This window comes from Rhinolophus ferrumequinum, chromosome 20 (genome assembly GCF_004115265.2).
Source record: "Rhinolophus ferrumequinum isolate MPI-CBG mRhiFer1 chromosome 20, mRhiFer1_v1.p, whole genome shotgun sequence".
Lineage (NCBI taxonomy): Eukaryota > Metazoa > Chordata > Mammalia > Chiroptera > Rhinolophidae > Rhinolophus > Rhinolophus ferrumequinum.
Genome location: NC_046303.1, coordinates 16,408,279 through 16,430,890, shown reverse-complemented (window position 1 = coordinate 16,430,890; position 22,612 = coordinate 16,408,279). Strand labels below are relative to the sequence as shown.

The following is a 22,612-nucleotide window of genomic DNA, read 5'->3' as shown; positions in this document are numbered from 1 at the left end:
AAAAATTCAAGAAATAATAAATTTATATTCAGTTGAAACCTCCCTCCTAATCCTCTACCATTCTGGTCCCCACTTCCCCCATAAGATATCATGCTATTAGTTTATCTTTCCAGAATCTCTATTCATAGGCAAGTAAGTGAAAATTGTATATTCTTTTTCTCCTTCCACCTCCTTTTTTATGAAAAGGTTACACAAGCATATACATTCTGAACCTTTGTTTTTTTCATTTCACCACCTTTATCTTGTGGATCTTTCCTTTTTGGTATACATAGTCTACCTCTTGAAATACACCCCTCCCTCTTTTCTTAACATCTATATAGTGTTATATTACATAGATTTACCATTATTTGTTTAACCAGTTCCCTATTATTAAACAATTAGTTGCTTCCAATCTTTTCTGATTAGGAATAATTAAATAGTTAATAGTCTTCTATCTACATAAGTCATTTTGCATATGTCTGAGTAACATTGCTATTGAATACTTTCCCAGAGGGGGATTGCTAGGTGAGAAAGTTTTTGCATTTTTAATCTTAATAGCTGTTGCCGGATTATCCTCCCAGAGGATTGAACCAGTTCTTGCACCAACCTGTTTGGAAAGTGAGTATTGGCCCATAGTCCCAGCCAAAGAATATCAAATATTTGGATTTCTGCTAATCTGACAGAAAGAAAATGTTATCATAATATAGTTTTAATTTGTATTTCTACCCTGAGTGAGGTTGAATATCTCCTTCCAGGTTTAAAAGGCATTTGTACTTCCTTTTCTCTCTTCCATCTACTTTAAATTGTTGGTTATTTGGTTCTTTTTTTAATGATAAGAATATGAGATTGAAATATTTTAGCAGGTTGTGCTTAGTAGCTTCTTAATAACAAATGAAGACTTAACATCTATAGCGTATTACTGAAACACTTTTTAAAATGCACTTAAAATATAATTACACTTAATCTATTCAAATCTCTAATGATTTAAGGTCATTACAGAAAGGTTGGGTTCATTCAGTTTTCAGATAAATTTTTAAGTAAAACCAGTTTAATCTGAGTTTTTGAGCATGGGAGTAATGTTCCAAAATTAATTTGATAAATGAAAAAATAAAAATTGTTCCTTTTAGAAATCTTTTACATTTGAAAAATATGGTTTTGTTCCACAAATAATGACATTTCCAGAACAATCTGATGAGAATAGGGGAATGAATATTTGAAATTTGGACTAACTCAAAGTCTGAGCTTTATCGTTACAAAACATATTCAGTCCCACAGATAAGAATGACAGGCATATTCATGGTTAGATGACAGGATGCTCTTATTATTCATTCAGTGCAGTTTTCTTGAGAAGTAAGGAGTATCCAAGTATTTTTACAACTTTGCATGCCTATTCTTTTTCTCTGCCTCATTTCAAATACCTCTCACTTTTTACTTTTATCATTTATAATTTTCAGATCTTATAACCTATGGTCAATTATTTAGGGAAGTAATTGCTTTATCAAATGAGTGAAGTAATAAAATGGGCCAGTAGTTTGTTTATATTTTGTTAATTTATTATCATTTTAAAGCCTGGCTTTATTTATGCAATGAAAAATATATTTTTAGAGTTGCATCAATATGGAGAGGCATCCAGCACACATCCATCAGGTATGATGTCATTCCATGCCAGTCTCTGGTACTCTGTATTTCTGTCTGATCAGCAAACTAAATTTACCTGGATTAAACTTAATCATTTTGGGGTTTTCCTGTTGCCAAAACATTGAGCTGCATGCCATTGTCAAGTTAGCCAATTGTCACATTTTAGGCAGTCTTAATATTGTCTGTATGCTTGCTTTTTAGATATTTCTAAAATAGTGTATTGAAACAAATTAGGGGCTTACTGACTTTTTTAAGCATTAATATTTGGCTTTTCCAAAGTTATAAAAATATTTTGAATGCTTTCTATCAAAATCATCTAATTGTAAATAACTAAAATTTTGTCCGATGTTCCCAAATTATTTTTAAATTATTTTAATATGCATCCATCACATTGCATTTTTCTACACTAATAATATAATGTATCTACTTACACTATTTGAATATTTTGTGTAGTTTTATTTATAGAAGTATGATAAACAAATAGAAAAATAACATTAACTAATTATATACTTTCCTGCTTGTTAAATGCTAAGTCAGTTCTTTAGAAGATAACATTTGAATTTCTATAAATATGTATGAAAATAGTTTGTTTTAAGAATTAGTCAGAACTTGCCATCAAATACTGAAAATGCTTAACTTAATTAGAATTCAAATTAAAGTCAATAAGCAAAATATTCTAGATATTGTAGATCATAACTAACTGGTAACTGACATACTTTTATTTATAAGATTTATATAGTTGAATAAATTTAAATTGGTAATAGTTTCAAGACTTTTTTAGTATTTGTCTTACAATTAATTTAATGCCTGCTGATCATTTAAATTAGAGCAAAATGATTCCAGAAAAGTATTTTCCACACTAGTTTTGGCCAGTGTAAGTCTGTGTGATATAAAAAAATACCATTACCCGGGATGAAAATTGGGCTTTTAATTTTTTTAAGGTTACTAAATATATTTGAGGTCTGACTTCAACATGAACTTTTATTTAATTTTGGTTTCAGGGCCCTTTCAAACAGTCGTAATATATCTGAAATATATGCCTTAAATCAACTACATATATTGTCTCAGGGTGTTAATTAGAAAGTATCACTTACTTGCATAAAAATTATGCAGTGTTGGTTGGAAAATCGTGTGAAGCTTTGGGGGTAAGTTTAAGGATGATGGAATAAAATGATAATCAAACTCTGTGGATTTGAAATGAGAAGTTAAAATAGAAATTAAATTTTAATGTGCTACTAATGTTTATTTCATATTTTCTTTTTCTGAGACCAAATTATTAATGTTCTAAAAATTTAATTTTTATTTGAGAGAGAGAAGTTCCTAAGTTGAAGTACTAACTGCATTTGTCAATTACAATAAAATCAGTGGTTTGGAAAAGATTTCAAAATTCCAGTGACAAATGATACATCTGTAGTATTTTTAATTGTGCTGTGTATTTTAGGTATTTGTGAAATGTCATTTTGATTATAATCCGTACAATGATAACCTGATACCTTGCAAAGAAGCAGGATTGAAGTTTTCAAAAGGAGAAATTCTTCAGATCGTAAACAGAGAAGATCCAAACTGGTGGCAGGTTAGTATGCTTCTCAGAATTTTCTCAACTACTTTTTTATTTTCAATCTTATATCTGGCCAATATCTAAAATATTCAGGAAGAAGGTATTAGCATTTGTTCCAATGATTTTCCTGCGTGAACAGCTCTTGCTTCATGGCTGCTAATTTTGTGGACAGAAGACCAAATTGGGAGGGAATTTGTGTGTAGCTGTTAATGAATGCAGAATTAACTAGCCTGTTGGTTTAGGGATTAGAGCAATTGGTTCTTCCACGTGGGTGATTGCAGTAGGACATAGAATTGGTCAAGAACAACTCCATTGGGGTCAGCCCTTTTCAGTGTCCGTTTTGTTTGTTTCAATGAGGAGTCTGTCATTGTGGTTATAGTAGTCTTTGTCTTGTTTCCTCTGTCTCTGTATACACTCATGGCAAACGAAACATAATTCCTTAAGCTATTAAATCTATTTGCCCACCTCTTCTCAGTTATTGAGAAATGAAGGTTTGCTTTACCATCACTGTTGGTTTTGGTCGTGGATTGCAATCTGTGTACTATATGGAAAGGGATGTGTGTTACCACTGTATTCTCCCCTCCCCTCCATTTTCCAGATCTTTGTAATAATGTTCTTTTTCCTTTTCCCTAATACAGCTTTCAGAAATCTCTAGCAGCAGTAATGTCTGTCTGTTTGTCATTATTTACATCAGCTAACCACCACAGTATTCAGAATTGGAGAAACTGACAAATCAGAAAGTCCAAAAACCCCTTAAACTGTCAGAGCCTGTGAGAGTCTCGTTAAAGAACAAGCTGTGAGAGAAAAGGACCCAGGACCTAGCACTGAACTCTAAATTAAACAGATATCAGCAACTCACATTAGCTCTAATAAGTTATATTGACTTCTAAAGGCGAATGAATTACAAGAATGAGAACAATCTTCTAATGTGTCCTTAAATTTAAATTAAGTGCATGTATAAGTGCACTGTGTAATGAAATAACTAAGAAATGAGTAAATTATCTAAAATTCATAATTTCAAGAGGTTTCCACAGAGTTTCTTAGAATGCTCATCAAAAAAATAAATCTGCTTTCTGTTTCCTATCTAGAACTTGCCCATTTTTTTCTTTTTCCTCTTTCTGTGAATGCCATCTCTACTTTTTCTAATCCTGTCATCATTATCTCAGTTTCTTCCTGCAATCTGTGGTCTATTATTTTAATTCCGTTTTTCAGGATTTTAATTGCTAAAGATATACCAAATTTTTTTATGCTAGCTATAAGGATAAAGTCACTAACTTTATGGGATAAGCCATTAGCAACCAGTTCTCCAGCCATTATTCTAGTATCACACTTCTTTAGATTTTATTTCAAAAGTTGGTTTCTTGACAGTAGGTGAAGTTTTACCTATTTTAAACTTACTACCTCTCAGGTATTCAGATTCCTGGGAGCATGAATTAAACTCCTCTGTTTTCCCACTGTTGTCTTTTTCTTTGATTCGGCCTCAGGAGGTATCGACATGTTAGGATTAAGTCTGATAATAAAAACCTTACTAAAGGATGCTAGATGAAATGTTCTGTGAACACGTAAAATAGCATTTATTCCTTTCCATTCTTTGACTAACTTAGTATTGTAAATAAAAAGTTTTAGTAAGTTAAAAGAGCCTGTCTTCTTTCGTATTTTGGTTCCCAAATTTCCCTACCAGATGGTGGATTGATTAGATGCCAGTTGATTCCTCAGTGCTAAAGTGTTTAAATATCTTAACTTGACAATGCCATGGATTTAAATCTCAAGGTCAGTTTTTAAGAGCAAATGTGATATATATATATATATAAATATATATTTTTTTTTACTGACTACTGCTTGTCCTACTTTTTAGATTATGGTCTCAAATTTTGGTCACTGAGATATACAATTCATTAATTTGATTCTAGGCTAGCCATGTAAAAGAGGGAGGAAGCGCTGGTCTCATTCCAAGCCAGTTCCTGGAAGAGAAGAGAAAGGCATTTGTTAGAAGAGACTGGGACAATTCAGGTGATGAGCTCCACACAATAAGTAACAGTAGTCCTTTGTGGCCATCTTTCTTTGCCTCTTTCATCTGAATTAGCAAATGAATTTATTTAAAATATGTCTAGAATTAATCCCTCCCATCTGCTTTATCATATCCCTCTCAAAACATTTCGATCCCTCTCCGCCACCTGCTGGGATGGTATCAGAATTCAGTAGTTCAGCTGCTCCCTTCTGCTTTGTAGGATCCAACACTGGGAGGGCAATTCTCCCACCCCTACAGAACACCACAGGGCACTTTTATCATATTTTTATATGATGTTTAAGTTACATTTTCCTTGTCATCCTTCAGGACCTTTCTGTGGAACCATAAGTAGCAAAAAAAAGAAAAAGATGATGTATCTCACAACCAGAAATGCAGGTATGTTTGAAATACTTTTGGAGAAGTCTGAGTGAAGTAGCTTTATACTGTTAATCGGTGTGACATAAACTCTACAGGTACAATTTTACATGAATGTAATTCAGATTAGTACCAAATTGCAAGGGGTTGGCACGTGAATGCATGGTAAAATATAATATGAAGACATTATTTAAATTCTGGTATTGTATATACTTATACTCTCACCAGTATGCTTTATTTTATGAATATAGTTTACAATAAAATTAATTGGTTAGGATATATGCTTGTATTAATGAAGGGGCAATGTTATAATTGGAACTATTTGTTCAGAGAACTTTGATAGTAATTTATGTCATTTCTAAAGAGCAAAATGCCTTTATGAAGATATTAAAAGAGTTACGATTAAGGGCAGCTATATATTCTGCCATAACATCGTCCACAGTACGTTGGGAGAAATAGTACTGGACCATATAAGTCTTAGTCTGATCCAATAGAATTCTTTCTTAAATCTTTTAGCCTTAAACAAAGATAAATATAACAACTACTATAGTTATTCTTTTCAGTTATAGAGGCTGATAGGAGTGAAATGCAGCTGTCTGAATTAGAAGGCTCTGGAGGTTTACTCAAAGGAATTGACAGTTTTAAAGTACTGTCTTGACTTCAGAGCTGCCTCTACTGGTAATAAAATAAATAGCATACAATAAAGGAAATAATATAATGTTATATAATAATGAGAAAATAGACTCTCCCTTAATATTAGTTTAATGTATTGTGGAGAAATTGTGCAAAGAAAGAGTTGCTGTTAAAATAATAACCGAAGGAAGAAATAGAGAGTTATAGCCAGAATAACAGGCAATATATTTCAAATTCACTTTGGCCTTATTATTCATTATATATATGTCCTTAAAACTTTATTGCAAAATAGAAAATTCATAACTTTCCCATTGACTAAGATTATAATTTTGGAATGTGTTTCTACTGAAAATAATTTGGATCCTATATTTTATTTTATACAGAAATTCAGAATCTTAATATTTAAATGTCAGTATATTGTCTATATACATTTTATTAATCAAACTGTTAATCTTTATTAAACACACTATTTGCAGAATCACCAGACAGTATTTATTCATTTATGTCACTGGAAGGACATACTCATTCATGGAACTTATTTAAGCAGCCATGTTCTGGATACTGCTTTCCTCCATATTTGATGCACACTTTTTAGCGATAAAATTAGATAAACCATTTGTGATTTGATTATTTATATTAAAGGAATTCTGATGAATTGATAAGAAAGGGATTTTAACAGATAGACTGTCTGATAAGGATAAAGCACAGGCACTTTCCTAGCTTGGCTAGACACATTTTTAAGGGCAAATGGATGGAAGCAGATGCTTCAATCAAAATATAAAATAGTTTATTGTACTTTATCAAATATGTAAAAACAAATCTGTACTGAGTACAATTCAAATGATGTTTTAACTATTAAGACACCTAAGCCATTACTGAACAGAAGAGCAGAGGTTTTTCATCCATACAAAAGATAACCAAATATGATGTTTTCCATTTCCTTTTCCATTTAGAATTTGATCGTCATGAAATACAAATATATGAGGAGGTAGCCAAAATGCCTCCCTTCCAGAGAAAGACATTAGTATTGATAGGAGCTCAAGGTGTGGGACGAAGGAGCTTGAAAAACAGGTTCATAGTGTTGAATCCCACTAGATTTGGAACTACAGTGCCATGTAAGTTTTTTTGTGTGTGTTTTCCTTGCTATTTAATTGGCAGGAAAGTGTAGTGGGGGCAGATTATTAATATTTTTATTCCCAAATATTATGTCAGTGAAAACGAACAAGTAGAAGATACTGAAAAATTCAGTGACTACAGCTACCTTGAAATAGCACTCTTGCCCTGTTGGCGTACTGCCTGGTAGCAATTGCTTCTCCAAACTTTTTAGTCCAGAAATGTTAGTTAAATGCAAGCATTAAGAGTTGTGGCAAAATCAGCGTCAATTTGGTATTTTCTTTCGCATCTGCTGTCTATCTGAAAAGTTGTATTTTTCACCCAATTTAGTGTAAAGAAAAGGGAGAAAGTGCTGAATCCTCAGACACTTCCCAGTGTGGCAGTCCCTTAGTGAATTTATGTGATTTGGCTTGTAGCTCTCAGTCCTGCAAGGTCATAAACCTGAGTTTTGATAGCACATCAAGAGCAATTCATCTTCCAGAGCAGGCAGCATTAATTAAGGTCACAAAGATTGATACAGAAAATAAAATGATACTGATGGGAAGTGTAACCATTAAGTGAACCAAATATTCATTTTATGATCTTTGCATTCTTTCCCTATTTGCATATTTATATGAAAAGTTCAGTAATGCTGTTGGAAGAATGCTTGATGAGAATGGAATTAGATCAAGGAGTTAGATGATATCCCTGACTTGTTATCAGGACTAATACACATTTGTCTTACTCTGAGGATGCATGTACCTTTATTTGTGGGAACTTGCATGCTCTGTCCCCTAAACAATGCAGGAGACAAGCCAGTGTTGCCGTTATAGCTCCCCTTTCTGTGCTCCTATTGTTGACCAGGCCCCTCTTTGGTTAACACAGTATTTCTTTAGGTATATTAATAAATGTAAGCTGTTCTGTGTCAAATTTTAGCCTAATGTCATTCCATCTCTTTTAGATGAATTTTTGAGTTTCTCTGCTTTCACCCAGTATGTTTTGAGGTTTAATTCTCAGTGACTAATCTTATTGCTAAAATTGTTAGGGGCTGGTTGGGGGAATAGCCTTATCATTGCCCCCATGTGCTATTTGTAATCCCTTCAGGATACGGCTTTGGATACCATTGTAGACACTATAAATCACTAAATTCAGACAAATCCTAGTTAAGGAGTTATAAAACCTCACTGTGCTCAAAGTATTTTAAGTATTTTATTTTTCATTTTTTGCAAATTAATACATATCCAGTATTTTAATCAAGTAGCTCTTAAAGACATGTAATGTAAGAAATAACCCCCAGTCTTCCTCTACCCCACCTCTGGTCTACTTACCAGAAATAGTCACTTTTCATTCTTTTGGCTACTTTTGGTAGTATTACATATTTCTTAATAATGTCTTCATCCCGCTGTTTCTTGCTTTATCCCATGTAGACCTTATTTACTGACTTCTTGTCTGTCCTCCCAATATAGAGATAGCTATAGAGAGAGCTCTAGTTGCAGTTAATTCAATTTTATTTTCAACAGCCTCTTCCCCGACCCAGCAATCACTAGACATCTTTTTTCTTCCCCTCTTTACCTTGATTTTATGTGTATATGTGTATAGTTTTGTTTTAAACCAAAGGCTCACTGATCCATTAAGTCGTGTTTTTTTATTGGAGACCTCTGTCTCAGAACCTGCCTTCCTGCTCCAGTGAGGACAGCATGCTCTCCATTCTGGTCGCACGCCGTTAACACAGAGCTTCCCCTGGTTGCTGTCCTGGGGTGAAGCTGGTGTTCCAGGATCTCATTATCTTTCTTAGTTTATTGCCTTGTTTTGCTTGGCACATCTTCTTGTTACTTCACAAGAAATGGTGTGTATGATGTAACTTCTGCATCTTTGTATTTGACGATGTATATTTTCTGCCCTATAGTTGATTATTTCACTGAGAATAGACATTCTAGATTCTAAAACTCAAAAGATGTTACTCTTGAATCCAGTTCTATTAGGAAGTTCAATGCTGTTCTAATTTTTGTTATTTCATACATGACCTGATTTTTTTTCTTTCACAGATATTCAGGGTCTTTTGTTTTATTTTGTTGTTTTTCAGTTTTTTGGAATTGAATATAATGATGTGCCTTCTGTGCATCTTTTTTAACTCATAGTGTATGCTGATGATCAGTGGGCTTTCTGTCACAATAAATTGGCCTATCTGGACATTTCACAGGAATGTGATTATACAATATGTGGTCTTTTGTGATAGACTTTATTTAATATAATTTTTCAAGGTTCATCCATGTTTTTGCAGGTATTGGTACTTAGTTTCTTTTTATTGTTAAATGCTATTCCATTTTATGGCTACATCACATTTTTTATCTGTTCATCTGGTGACGGACATTTGGAGAGCTCTATTTTTTTGAGCTATTGTGAATAATGCTGCTATTAACATTTGTTTACAGGTATTTATGTGGACATACCTGTTTGATTTTTCTCAGCTATATACCTAGGAATGGAATTGGTAGGTCACATAGTGACTCTGTGTTTAACTTTTTGAGAAACTGCCACATTGTTTTCTGCTGTGGCAGTACTATTTACACTCCCAGCAATGAATGAAGGTTCCAGTTTCTCTACATCCTCAGCATCTGTCATCTGACTTTTTGATTATAGTTATCTTAGTAGATGTGAAATTGTATCTCATTGTGGTTCTAATTTGCATTTCCCTAGTGGCTAACAATGTTGGGCAACTTTTCATTTATTTTATTGGCCATTTGTTGATCTTTGGATAAATGTCTATTCAGATGAATTGTCCATTTTTCAATTGGGTTGTGTTTTTGTTGTTGTTAAGAGGAGTTCTTTTTATATTTTGGATACAAATCTCTTTTCAGATATATGATTACAAATATTTTCTCCCATTCTGTAGGGATTTTTTTAATTTTCTTGATAGTGTGCTTTGTACAAAACTTTTTCATTTTATAAAGTTCAGCATTACATATCTTTTTATTTTGTGACTCATGCTTTTTGTATCATACCTAAGAAGGCTTTGCTTAATCTGAGGTCACGAAATTTTTATACTTTCTTCAAAGAATTTTATAGCACTAGTTCTTATACTTAGATTTATGATCAATTTTGAGTTAATTTTTGCGAAAAACTGAGAAGAGGGTTCAACCTCATTCTTTTGCTTGCAGATATCCAGTTGTCCCAGCACAGTTTATTGAAAGACTGTTCTTTTCTCCATTGAATTGCCCTGCCACCCTGGTCAAAAGTAAATATGAAGATTTATGTATGGACTCTGTATTTCATTAGCCTATATGTCTATCCTTGTGCCTACTCTGCATTGCATTGATTACTGCATTCTGGTAATTTTGAAATCAGAAATTGTGAACCTTCCAAATTTGTTCTTTTTCAAGATTTTTTTGGCTATTCTGGGTCCCTGGCATTTCTATGTAAATTATAATATAAGTTTTCCACCCCTGCAGAAAAGGCAGCTAGGATTTTGACAGGGATTGTGTTAAATCTGTAGATCAGTTGGGGGAGTATTGCCATTTTGTTAACTTGAAGGGGTCCAGCTCATGAACATGAGATGACTTGCCATTGATTTAGACCTTCTTTAATTTCTTTCAATTATATTGTCGTTTTCAATGTACAAGTCTTATGCTTCTTTTGTCAAATTTATTTCTAAGTATTTTAATCTTTTTGATGCCATTGCCCTCACTTAGAACCTCCAGTGAGCATCCCTTCCCCATAGCTCATGTTTTTCCCTTCCCCATAGCTCATTCCTGACTTAGCACTGTAAAGGGAAGGGTATAGTTTGTTTTATGACTCTCCCTTTACATCTTGGTCTGCATCTCTGGTTTCTCAAGGTCAGGGCAGAAAGAAGTGGGAGTTCAAGGGAAAGGGATAAAGTGCTATCATGTAATCTTGCCTGTTAGAGAATGGAGTCCATTATGTCACAAATGTCCAAGTACTGTCTCTTCAGTGAGGCCTTACTTGCAGATTCATTGGAGACTCTGTAGAGAACTCCATACTTTGCAGTTCCTTGGCAAGAATACTATGATCTCCAGCTGTCCCCTAGAGACCCACTCCAAGCTCCAATACCATACTTCATATTCTCTTTTACATGATTCTCTACCCTTCATACTATCTTTCTATGCAGGATACCTTAAGAACAGCTCAAGCCAGTATATCTTTAGAAACACACACACACCACCACCACCACCCCCCGCCTTCCCCAGGAAACGCATTCTTGCTTTGCCAAATACTGAAAGTACAGGCCACCTCACTGACATATCATCATGGCCTTTCAGAATTCTCCAGAGAGAATCATTTTTCCATGGGGTAAGGAGAAAAAGAAAACAAAGCATTACCTCCAAACCTGTGACACATTAACTCAGTGACTCCTTTTTGAGTATACATAAGATAGAGGTAGGTGGTCAGGTAAATGATCCCAGGATTAAGCTGTCTGCTTTTTGGTAAACTCTGAAAGAGGAGGCTGTAGATTTTTGGCATTCTAGCACCTACTTGGGACTTGAAGGAAATTGTGAGACTGCAAGAAAAGTGTCATTCAACATTCTGTTTATAAATATAAAGAAAACAATTGAAATAACTTCAAATGACAAAACTGTAATCATATTATTCATATAAAATGTGCATGCTTTTTTCCTTACTTAATACACTGATCATTTCTTCACATTCCTCACACTTACCATTCACACCTTTTTGTCTTTGTTGGTCTCTCAGTCTGGAGCACTCTGCCTCCCAGATGTTCACATGCCTGCATTTTACTTTTTATTCAGGTCTCATTTTCTCAGAGGCCTTCACTGATCATTCATTCTAAAGTAGCCTCCCCAATATCTAGTGCTTGTATGTTAGCACTTAAATTCTTATCTGTTATTTGACTGTTCACCTATCTTCATGCTCAAGAATATGTCCCCTGAGAACAGAGAGCTTGTCTGTCCCTTGTACTTCTGTGGACCCAGCGTCTAGAACAGGGTCAGGCACAGAGTATCAATCCAATAAATATTTTGAATGAATGGACATTATTATATCATGAGCTTTTTCTCACAAATCATTACTCTGTTTTTTGTAAATGTTAACTCTACAACTCAACAAAAGAAGAAACAAACCAATTCAAAATGGGCAAAGAACTTGAATAGACATTTCTGCAAAGACATATAAATGGCCAATAAGCACATGGACAGATGCTGAACATCACTAATATTAGGGAAGTACAAATCGGAGTCTCAGTGATGTACCACTACGTATCCATTAGGATGGTATTATATATATAAAATAACAATAATAATATACAATCAAATAACAATAAAATAACAATATAATAACAATTATATATATAAAATAACGATCCATGTTATAACATCGATGAACCTTAAAAACATCGATGTTATAACAAGTGTTGACAAAGAATTATAACACTTAAAACACTTAAAAATGGTTAAAATGATAAATTTTATGTTATGTATATTTTACTATGATTTTAAAACCCTTAAAAATTAATCTTTATAGCTTCTTAATGTTCCAGCATATAAGTATACTATGCTTTAATGATTACTATTGTTAATTCATTTATATGATTTAGGTGGTTATTTTTGTTACAAGTAAGGAGATGACATAGTACGTATACACAAATCTCTGGTGTAAAATTATTACACCAAAGGAGATATATATATATATATTATATATATATATATATATATATATATAATATATATAAATTTATTGATTTCTTAGTACCAAATTAATTTCCAGAAAGATATACTATTTTACCTTTCAACAGACTCAGTATTGGTAAAGATTCAAATCTGAAATTTTATGTAGAAAGATTTACGTATATCCAATCATCAAGTCACTTTTACATTTTGCATAAATCGTTTGCATTTCTATGGTATCTAGCTTTTCTTAAGCCTCAGAATCAACAAAGAAAGAAACACTGATAAAGTGTGACAAGCTTGCCTAATTTCTGATACAAGAGATTGTGTTACACATTGTCAGGTTGTATAGACGGAGAAGTCTTATAAGGAAGGACTTAAATGCTGGCATTGTATTAAATTGATTTAACTTTCTTTATAAAATGATCCTGAAATAAAATAGAAAAACATTGGTAATCCACAGGGATAAGCTACCTTATGAATCCTGTTTTCCCTTTAACATTGACATCTTGAGACCAACAAATAAAATGTTACTTTTTTTATTGTTTCTTCATTATTTGAGGAGCTGCTAAAATTTTGCCTATCAATCACAAAAATTATACTCCCAAGAGATCACATTACTTAGTTGCTTAGCACGTAAGCCTAAGAAATCAGTTGTAATCAAGCTACCCTGTTCCAGTTTCTCTGTTCTGGAAATGAAAATGGGCTTAAATATGTGGCAAAAATATAGATTTCATTTTTGAGTGTTCACTAGGGAATGAGTTTGTAGTTAAAGTTCTCTTGTAAACTAAAGACATTTCACCAAGAATGAAGATTCTCTCGGCATGTTGAGATGCCAGTGGGGCAGTAGTGTGCCTATACATGTGTATTTATTTCAAGCAGCACAATCCCATATGTGGTTTTACCACAGAGCTTCACCAAAAAATAGTACTCTTCTAAAATTATATTCACAGATACTGAGCCAAGTTCTAGTATATGTCTATCTGGGGAGTTTAAAATTGCCTTAGAAATTTTATCAGAACACCTTTGTTGAATAATTCTAGAAACCTTCGAGATCACACATTTTTTACTATGAAATGTCACCGCATCTTGAAGATCTTTAAGGTACTTTATAAATGCTCTGCACAGTGGTCTGGGATGATCACCTTCAAGGCTGAGCCAGAAACAACGGGAAAAAGGGAGTCCTGTTGCCCATAATGGTCTCGTCTAGGATTACACCCTTATTACTGAGCTTGAGTTTGAAGTTCATTTTGTTCTCATAAAAGTTTTCCTGATGTGTTATGCTTATCACAAATAGTCAAAATACTATCTACTTTTGATCTGATTACTTCCTCATTTTAATTGTATATGTTTAATGATTTCATCAGATATTCTGTATGCAGAAGTACTCGATTAGAAATTGGATACGTTTTTATATCTGATCCAGCCAAACTCAGATTAAGGCTAAACTTGAAAATAACATACACACACAAATTACCTCCCTTCTTCCCAGCTAGTATTAATCAGCTGGCAGAGAGGATCTAACTCTGCACTTTTGCAAAAGTTTGAAAGGTGGTAATAGTCCATTCCTAGCAAGGCCCAACTTGTAGAGGAGTTGTAAGTCTCTGGCCATACTTAGAGCTCTAAAATATCAGACAAAAGGATCTCCTAAATTTTGACTTGGTCTATTCATTCTCATTCTCTCAGAAAGAGTATACACCTCAGGTCAGAGTAGAGAAAGTTAATAGACTGTAATAACTTTGAGATAGCTAGCTCCACCACTAAAGTGAAAAATTAATGGTTGGGAATATCAGTAAGCTGGAAGCTAAATGAAAGGTTTGGTGTTGAGATGAGATAAAGGATAGATAACTTGTGTGTGAAACTACACTTCAGAAAATACTAAGAATAGGAGAGCTTTGCTCACTTGCTGGGCCCTCAATTACAAAATGTTAAAGTATAAAGAAAGGGTATAATTGATATTCCTTAAGAAGGGAAGTACTGGTCAGCTAGAAAAGATGCTCATTTGCAATTTACCTCACACTTGTTGGGATTCACCATAATTAAGAATTTAAATGTAGGACTCTACTTCTACGTAATATTTTGAGTTTCAAAATGACCTTATAATGCACAGTTTTGGGAGACAAATTGTATACTGGGGACTAGCTCTTAAAACATTCCTGTAGATCAGGGGTCAGCCAACTATTTTATTTAGGAGCCACATAGTAAATATTTTAGGCTTTGCAGGCCATCTAATCTCTGTTGCAGCTACTCCACCGGTATTACAGACCAAATGAAACCATAGATGATAAAAGGAATGAGAGTAGCTGTGGTCCAATAAAACTTTTTTACAAAAATAAGAAGCAGGCCAGATTTGGCCATAGGCCATAGTTTGCCAACCCCTGCCCTAAAATGAAAAATCTGAAGCTACCCTGTTCATTTTAGTCTATTTTCTAATACCCTGCATTCTCTTTGTACAAATTCTCACATTTAGTTACTTCACGGAAACCAAGGGAAGATGAAAAAGATGGTCAGGCATATAAATTCATGTCACGATCTGAGATGGAAGCAGATATTAAAGCTGGAAAATATTTGGAACATGGAGAATATGAAGGAAATCTCTATGGTACCAAGATTGATTCTATTCTTGAAGTTGTCCAAACTGGACGGACTTGCATTTTGGATGTCAACCCTCAAGTAAGCTGCATGGATTCTAGTGCTGTGTTTTAAATTTTAGTTCTTATGGAGTTTTTGTTTTCTTTTGTTTTGAGATTGTGAAGGTGGCTCTTTCCCTATTACCTGTTGGTGATAGAGAACCTTATTATGCATTCACTAGTTAATAAATCTCTGATCAGTTAGCCAACAGAGGCTTGGATAGCAATAGAAACTTGATAGAAGTTCAGTATTTATTTACTTGCTCAAGTAGTATATAAATGCATGTGTTAGGAAATGTTAATTTTTAAATTTAAATAAGGCTACAATATCAAGAATAAAAATTTGAAGTTGCATCCCTTCCCACCCAATACACATACACACACACACACACACACACACACGATTCATTTCGTCTTTATTCCATGTCTTTCACTGACCCCTTCCCACCGCTCCACATTTAACCCAACCTCACTTTCCCTACTTAGAGATAATTCTGATTGATAGTTTGGGATGTATCTTTCTGTCTTTTTAGTATGCCTTAAGTTAAAATATATATATATATGTATATGTATATGTATTATATATATATATATATAATACATATACATGTATAATGTAATGGGTTTTCTATTTTTGTTTCTTTTTTACATAAATGGAAAAAGATCTATGTAAATTCTTTAGCTTTTTTTCATTAAACAGTATTTCTTGAAAATCTATTCATGTCAGTTACCATAGAGCTTTTTTTATTCTTTGTAATTGCTGCATAGCATTTCATAGTATGGATGTATATTAATTTATATAACTACTCTCCAATTAATAGACACTAGTGTTCTCAATATTAACAGCAGAATTCTACAATTAACTTTTTTTTAAGTTTCAGGTACACAAAATAATGCAATAGCCAGACATTTCACCCCCCACAAAGTGATAACCCTCCTCCCCCAATCTACTGCCCCCCAACACCATACATATCTATTACAATTCCATTGACTCTATTCCCTGTGCTGAACTCCGTATCGGTGACTATATAGATACATCATTCTTGATGATTTCGGATCATTGAGTTCAATCTTTTGTTTAAGAGCATCCAAGAGGAGTGCGACTGAGGTCAGAACACAATTAATGGATCACTATTTTAGGAAAATACCCTATGGAATCAAAAGACTAGAAGTCGGGCAAGTGTTAAGTTACATCTGTAATCCTTAGGAAGAGGGCAGGTAGACTTTGATTATTTAATATACATTAAAGGGCAACAGAATACAAATTTGAATCCTACGTAAATTGGTGTGTCATCGTTCCTCTGCACAGGCCCTGAAAGTACTGAGGACATCTGAGTTCATGCCCTACGTTGTATTTATTGCTGCTCCGGAACTAGAGACGTTACGTGCCATGCACAAGGCTGTGGTGGATGCTGGCATCACGACCAAGCTTCTGACGGTGAGCAGCGCTGGGCGGGCTAACAGTAGCACTTCCTCCCAAAACCTTTCCTTGTCCTTTGCTTTTGAGCCTATTTCATTCTGTATAATAACATTTATGAAATAAACATACTACCTAAGCTAGTATAGAACAACAATTCATTTACTAGATATATTAATAGTTAGGATTTGAAATAGTATTGTTCTTACTTAAAAATCATTGTTCACTTTATTTTAAAACAAAAGCTTACTCCCCCTATGTAAATGAAATGGACTAGTATTAAAAGATGCCTATTACATTATAACTCATATTTATTAGGTTTCTCTCAATTTTCTATTTTTTTCTTAAGTGCGCATATATTAAAATCATATCCAGGAAAAAAAAAAAAAAGATGCCTATTGATCCAACCCCCTCATTTTACTGATTAGGAAAATGGGCCCCAAGACCATTTTAGTTTCTGTTACATGTTTTCTCTTGCTCGCCCTCTCTCTTTTTTCATATAATGGAAAATTTTATATACAAAAGAGTAAAAAATGAATTTCCATGTACCCATCCATCACCTAGCTTCAATAACGTGTATCCATTTTTGTTTCAGTTACACCTCTCCTCATTTCCTCTCTTTGAATTATTTTGAAGCAAAGCTTTGATATCATATCAATCATAAATACTTTAGAATTTATTTCTAAAAGGTAAAGACTTTTTCAACATAACCATAATACCATCAACATGTAAAAAATTAATTAGAGTAACTTCGTAATATCATCAATATACAATCTTGGAATCTTTGAAATTCCCCAAGATCCTGATATGTTTATATCAGGATCCAAATAAGATCACTCCATTGCATTTTCTTGGTGTCTTTTAAATCTTTTTTTTCCCCAGCTTAGTTGATATATTATTGACATACAATAAACTCTACACGTTGAAAGTGTACAACTTGTTAAGTCTGGGCCTGTATATACACCCATGCAGCCATCTCAGTCAAGATAATGGACGTGTCCATCACCCCGAAAGGCTTCCTGGTGCCCCTCAGAATCCCTGCCTCCTCTGCTCTACCTCTTCCCACACTGTAGCTGAGTCTTGAAATCCAGTAGTGTTATTCCTCTTTGTTCTTTTTCGGGTTGCTCCATGTCTCTACGTAACTTTTTAGTTATAATAAATGTTTTCATGTCATCATCTATTTCTAACATATGTGCCAATTCTGGGTTGGTTTTGATTGAATGACTTGGCTCCTCGTTATGGGTCGTATTTTCCTGCTTCTTTGCAATCCTGGTCATTTTTTATTGGGTTCCAGACATTGTGAGCATAGTTGTTTAGAACTAGTTTGTTCCTTTCATGTCTTGCTTTTAAAATGTGTTAGACAGGACCAGAGCAGTTCTCATTCTAGGGGCATTCTTTCTCCACTACTGAGGTAAAACCATTGGAGCATTCTCCCAGGTGCCTGGTGCTTTGTGGGAATAGGTCCTGTTCCTGGCTCGGGAACCTTGCATCCTCTCTGGTGGCTCTTTGGTGGCCTCTGGTATTTGTACATGTGTACTGATTGGTACTCAGCTGAATGCTGGAAGGAGACCTTTTGTAGTATTTGTACATGTGTACTGATTGGTACTCAGCTGAATGCTGGAAGGAGACCTTTTGTAAGTCTAAGAAGTTCTCTGTCCATGCTCTGCTATTCCATCCGGTATTCTGTCCAGCCACTCTTGGTCTCCCTGGGCTCTCAGGTCTGTCCTGACTTAGAGAGAGTTCCATGGGCTCCTCTTGGGCTATGCCTCGCTGGAAACTCTTTCCTCTTGGAAACTCACTCAGGCCAGTGGTCGGGGACAATCACAAGGCTAGCTTCATTTGTTCCTTGTCTCTCTGGGATATCTTTCATTGCCTGATGTACAATGTCTTAAAAACTGTTGTTCATACATTTTGTCTGTTTTAGTTGTCAAGCAAGAGGGTTAATCTGATTCCTGTTACTGCATTTCAGCTGAAAGCAGATGTCCCTTTAGTCTCTTTTAATCTTAAGTTCTCACTGTCTTCCTCCTCCCTTCTCTTTTAATCTTTTAATTCAGTTACTCAAAAAAATGGGTCATTTATCCTATAGAGTGTTTTATAGTCTGGATTTTACCAATTCTGTTGGCATTGTGTCGTTTTTCTATTCCTTGTTTTTCCTGCAAACTGATAAAGACTTGATCAGATACAGATTCAATTATTTTTTCAAGAATATTTGATAAATGGTACTTCTTATTTGGTTACATTATGAGGCAAATGAAAAAGGCTGTCTCGGGGCAACCTAGTCAGGACCCCTTCTCGTTCCAAGAGCTGCGATTCTTTACTCTTTACTTTTAATAAACTATTCTCTTTTACAAAAAAAATAAATAAATAAGAAAGAAGGAAGGAAAAGGCTGTCTCTCATTTTGTGATCAGATTAATCAGTGCGTTCAGATGTTGTTAACCAGATCTGTCAAGTTCCCCAGTAGCTTCTCATCTAATGATTTTAGCAAGTTTTGTTGATCTGGATCAGTTATTTTTTAGGGATTGTAAAGTGCTAATATTCGAAACTTGTAATTCTTTCTGCATTTATAAACTAGAGTGCGTCTAAAAAATAACTTTTCCTCATCAATAGTTGATTACTCTGAAGTTGAGTTCCTATAGGAAAGTCAAGATATATGCTTGATACTTTCCCTTTATGGGTCAGTTTTGTTCCATAAGAGCCATCAGAGGTAACAGATGACCAAGTAAGATTTGTTTTCTTTGGTTTTTTTTTTTTTTTTTTTTAGTTTCATTATGGGTTTAAACTTACTTGATGTCTGAGTAAAACAATTATTTGCAGTTATTATCGATGCTCAAATTGTCTCATCTTTGACAAATAAGAGCTTAAGTTGACCCTTGACCTTATTTCATGAGTCTAACGTTCTCAGATGGCTTCCTTACTATTTGGTATGACAAATGTCCAGGCTCATCTCGTACATTTCTCATTCCAGGCCAAGAATCAGCTATTTCTCCACGAAGTTCTGGTTCGTTTTAGGATGAATGGTGTTTGAAGGCCATAACATTAGGGATGCATATTGTCACAAGATCGATTATTGTTTCTAGCTACACCTTTTAGGTCAGGGTTGTCCAAACTGCGGCTCGTGGGCCAACTGCGGCCCGCAATCCATTTTTTATTGGCCCACAGCAAATTCCAAAAATATATTTAGTTCACTTAAATAAACCAGGTGAAGCAATACGTACTTCACCTCGAGTGAGTGGCCCGGCTGTTTGTGTGTTTTACCGCATATGGCCCTTGGTGAAAAACGTTGAAAAAAGTTTGGACACTCCCATTTTAGGTAGACAGAGCTAGGGTACATGAGGTATAATCAAACAATGTGGTGAATGTTTAAATTAAAAAAGAAATTATTACAGTAAAAGACTCATTGCCATTAATCCCCCTCAAAACACTCCCTCTCGCTTCGAAAACACTTATCCCATCATTCTTGCCACTTCTTGAAGCAGTTCTGGAAGTCCTCTTTCATGAGTGTCTTTAGTTGTGCTGTCGTAGCTGCTTTGATCTCAATCATTTTGACTTTGGAGAAGAGCCGCAAGTCTCACAGTTCCAGATCCAGTAAATAAGATGGATGAGGACACACAGTCATGTTTTTATTTGACAGAAATTGCCCTATACCAGAAGCAATGTGTGACATGGATTCTTTTCATTGTGATCACAAAATACGGTGAATGCTGCTGCCGAATGGCATCCAAGGGAAAGACAGGGATCTTCAATATGGGAAGCAGCGCATCGAACCTTAGTAACAGTGTGTGACAAGTTTGAACTTGTTCAGTACAGTCAGTAGGGTGTGAGCTACGGTTGAGAGAAGGTGTGTTTTAAAGTGTGCCATAAATCATCCTCCATCATGACAATGCTGCATGTCACACATCACTTCTGGTATATGGCAATTTCTGTCAAAAACATTACGGTGTGTCCTCATCCAACTTATTCACCAGATCTGGTACCGTGAGACTTCTGGCTCTTCCCCAAAGTCAAAATGCTTCAGGAGATCGAGGCAGCCACGAGATCACAACTAAAGACACAAAAGAGGACTTCTAGAACTGATTCAGAAAGTGGCAAGAATGATGCGATAAGTGCGTTCAAAGCGAGGGGGGAGTATTTTGAGGGGGATTAATGGCAATGTGTCTTTTACTGTAATCTTTTTTTTTTTTAATTTAAATGTTCACCGTATTGTTTGATCACACCAATGCTTTTCTGTTTGAGGGAAAGTATATCATAAATTCATACTGATACTTTCCAATCAAATTGAGGATTACAGGGATTTTATTTAACCTCTTTTATATGTTTAACTTCCTTCTATGCTGAGTATCCTAATTCTCAAAAACACTGGGAATGTTAGAATTATCACGTAATTGCTCATTTGCTTTGTCCCACAGTACACACACAGCAGTCTGAGAATAAGTACACCAACACGATTACCAGGTTTTTATTTTTTTAATTCTGTGGTTTATGCCACTAAATATATACAGTCAAATCACTGTTTGAAAGTCACTTGGGATACTTCCTCTCTGTGTACTTAGGCCGGTTAGTATTCTTTTTGATGTTTAAATTGTCCTGTCTTCAGTTTGTAAGAGCCTATTCAACTTGTCTTGTGGGTCTTTTTAACACAACCCCAATAATCTGATGATTCTTCGCTTCCTGGCACAAAAAGCTGTTCCAGGTTATCTTTACACATTTCTTGGTCCAAACCAGGAATCAGCCATTTAAAAGCTCTGGTTCCTCTTAGTGGGGAACAGTTAACAATATGATTATTGAAAAGTTTTAAGTTTCAGACTTTTTTCTAAATTGTTCTTAGGATATATCCCACTGGGTAGTATTTTATTTTAAAGTCACTGAAATAATTCCTTTGTGGTTAAATCATCAACTTGAAACACAGTTTGTTTCATTTTGCTATTGATTTTTAGGTGTTGCTCTTTTTTCATTTGTAATTTTGTTATATAATTTTATACATTTTCATAATTCCAAAGTAAATCTTAAAAACAAAACCTTTAGCTTTTCTCTGTGTTCTCTGTTTCTTTCCAACCATAATGGGCAGCCATTTTCACTATTTTTTAATAATATAAGCAAGTATGTATGTGTATCCTTTCTCCTTCATTTCTTACATAAAAAGTAGCTAATTAGTCTGCTTATATTTTTCACTTACCTTCTGAGGATCACTCTATAACCATATATAGATTCTTTAATCATTCTTCCATCTATATGGTGTAGTCAATTATTGTTACAGAATTGTTATTGTCAAAAAACTGATTTTTTTTAAGAAGCCAGATTGCTAATGACTATAATAGGTAAGAATTGTTTTCAAGTTGAATTGTGTTTTGATTATACATCTACAATAAATGTTTCAAACTTATTTAGCTATCTCAATGAAAGTATTAAATGTAGGTATTAGTGGCCCTTAGGCCTACTTAAGAACCCGTTGTTCTCTCTATGCTTTCTTTATATAAACATGTATGTCATTTTATGCTGATGAGTCCTAATTTATATAGAATTAAGCCAGATCTCAGAGCTCTGACTTGCGTAACCAGTTGCCTACTTACTTTACATCTCCACTTGGATGTCTCACAGACATATTAAACTTAACGTGTACAAAGTGAAACATTTTTTTTCCCAAA

At 34.4% G+C, this 22,612-nt stretch overlaps 1 protein-coding gene across 1 annotated transcript in view; it reads left to right on the top strand.

Annotated features, from left to right (window-relative positions):
- The window catches only part of PALS2 (protein associated with LIN7 2, MAGUK p55 family member), a 50,586-nt gene that overhangs the window by 26,466 nt on the left and 1,508 nt on the right, over positions 1-22,612 (top strand). The window contains 7 exon segments of the mRNA XM_033088357.1: positions 1,587-1,626; positions 3,059-3,190; positions 5,086-5,185; positions 5,511-5,579; positions 7,145-7,306; positions 15,393-15,595; positions 16,862-16,990. Coding sequence (XP_032944248.1) covers positions 1,587-1,626; positions 3,059-3,190; positions 5,086-5,185; positions 5,511-5,579; positions 7,145-7,306; positions 15,393-15,595; positions 16,862-16,990 — 835 coding nt within the window.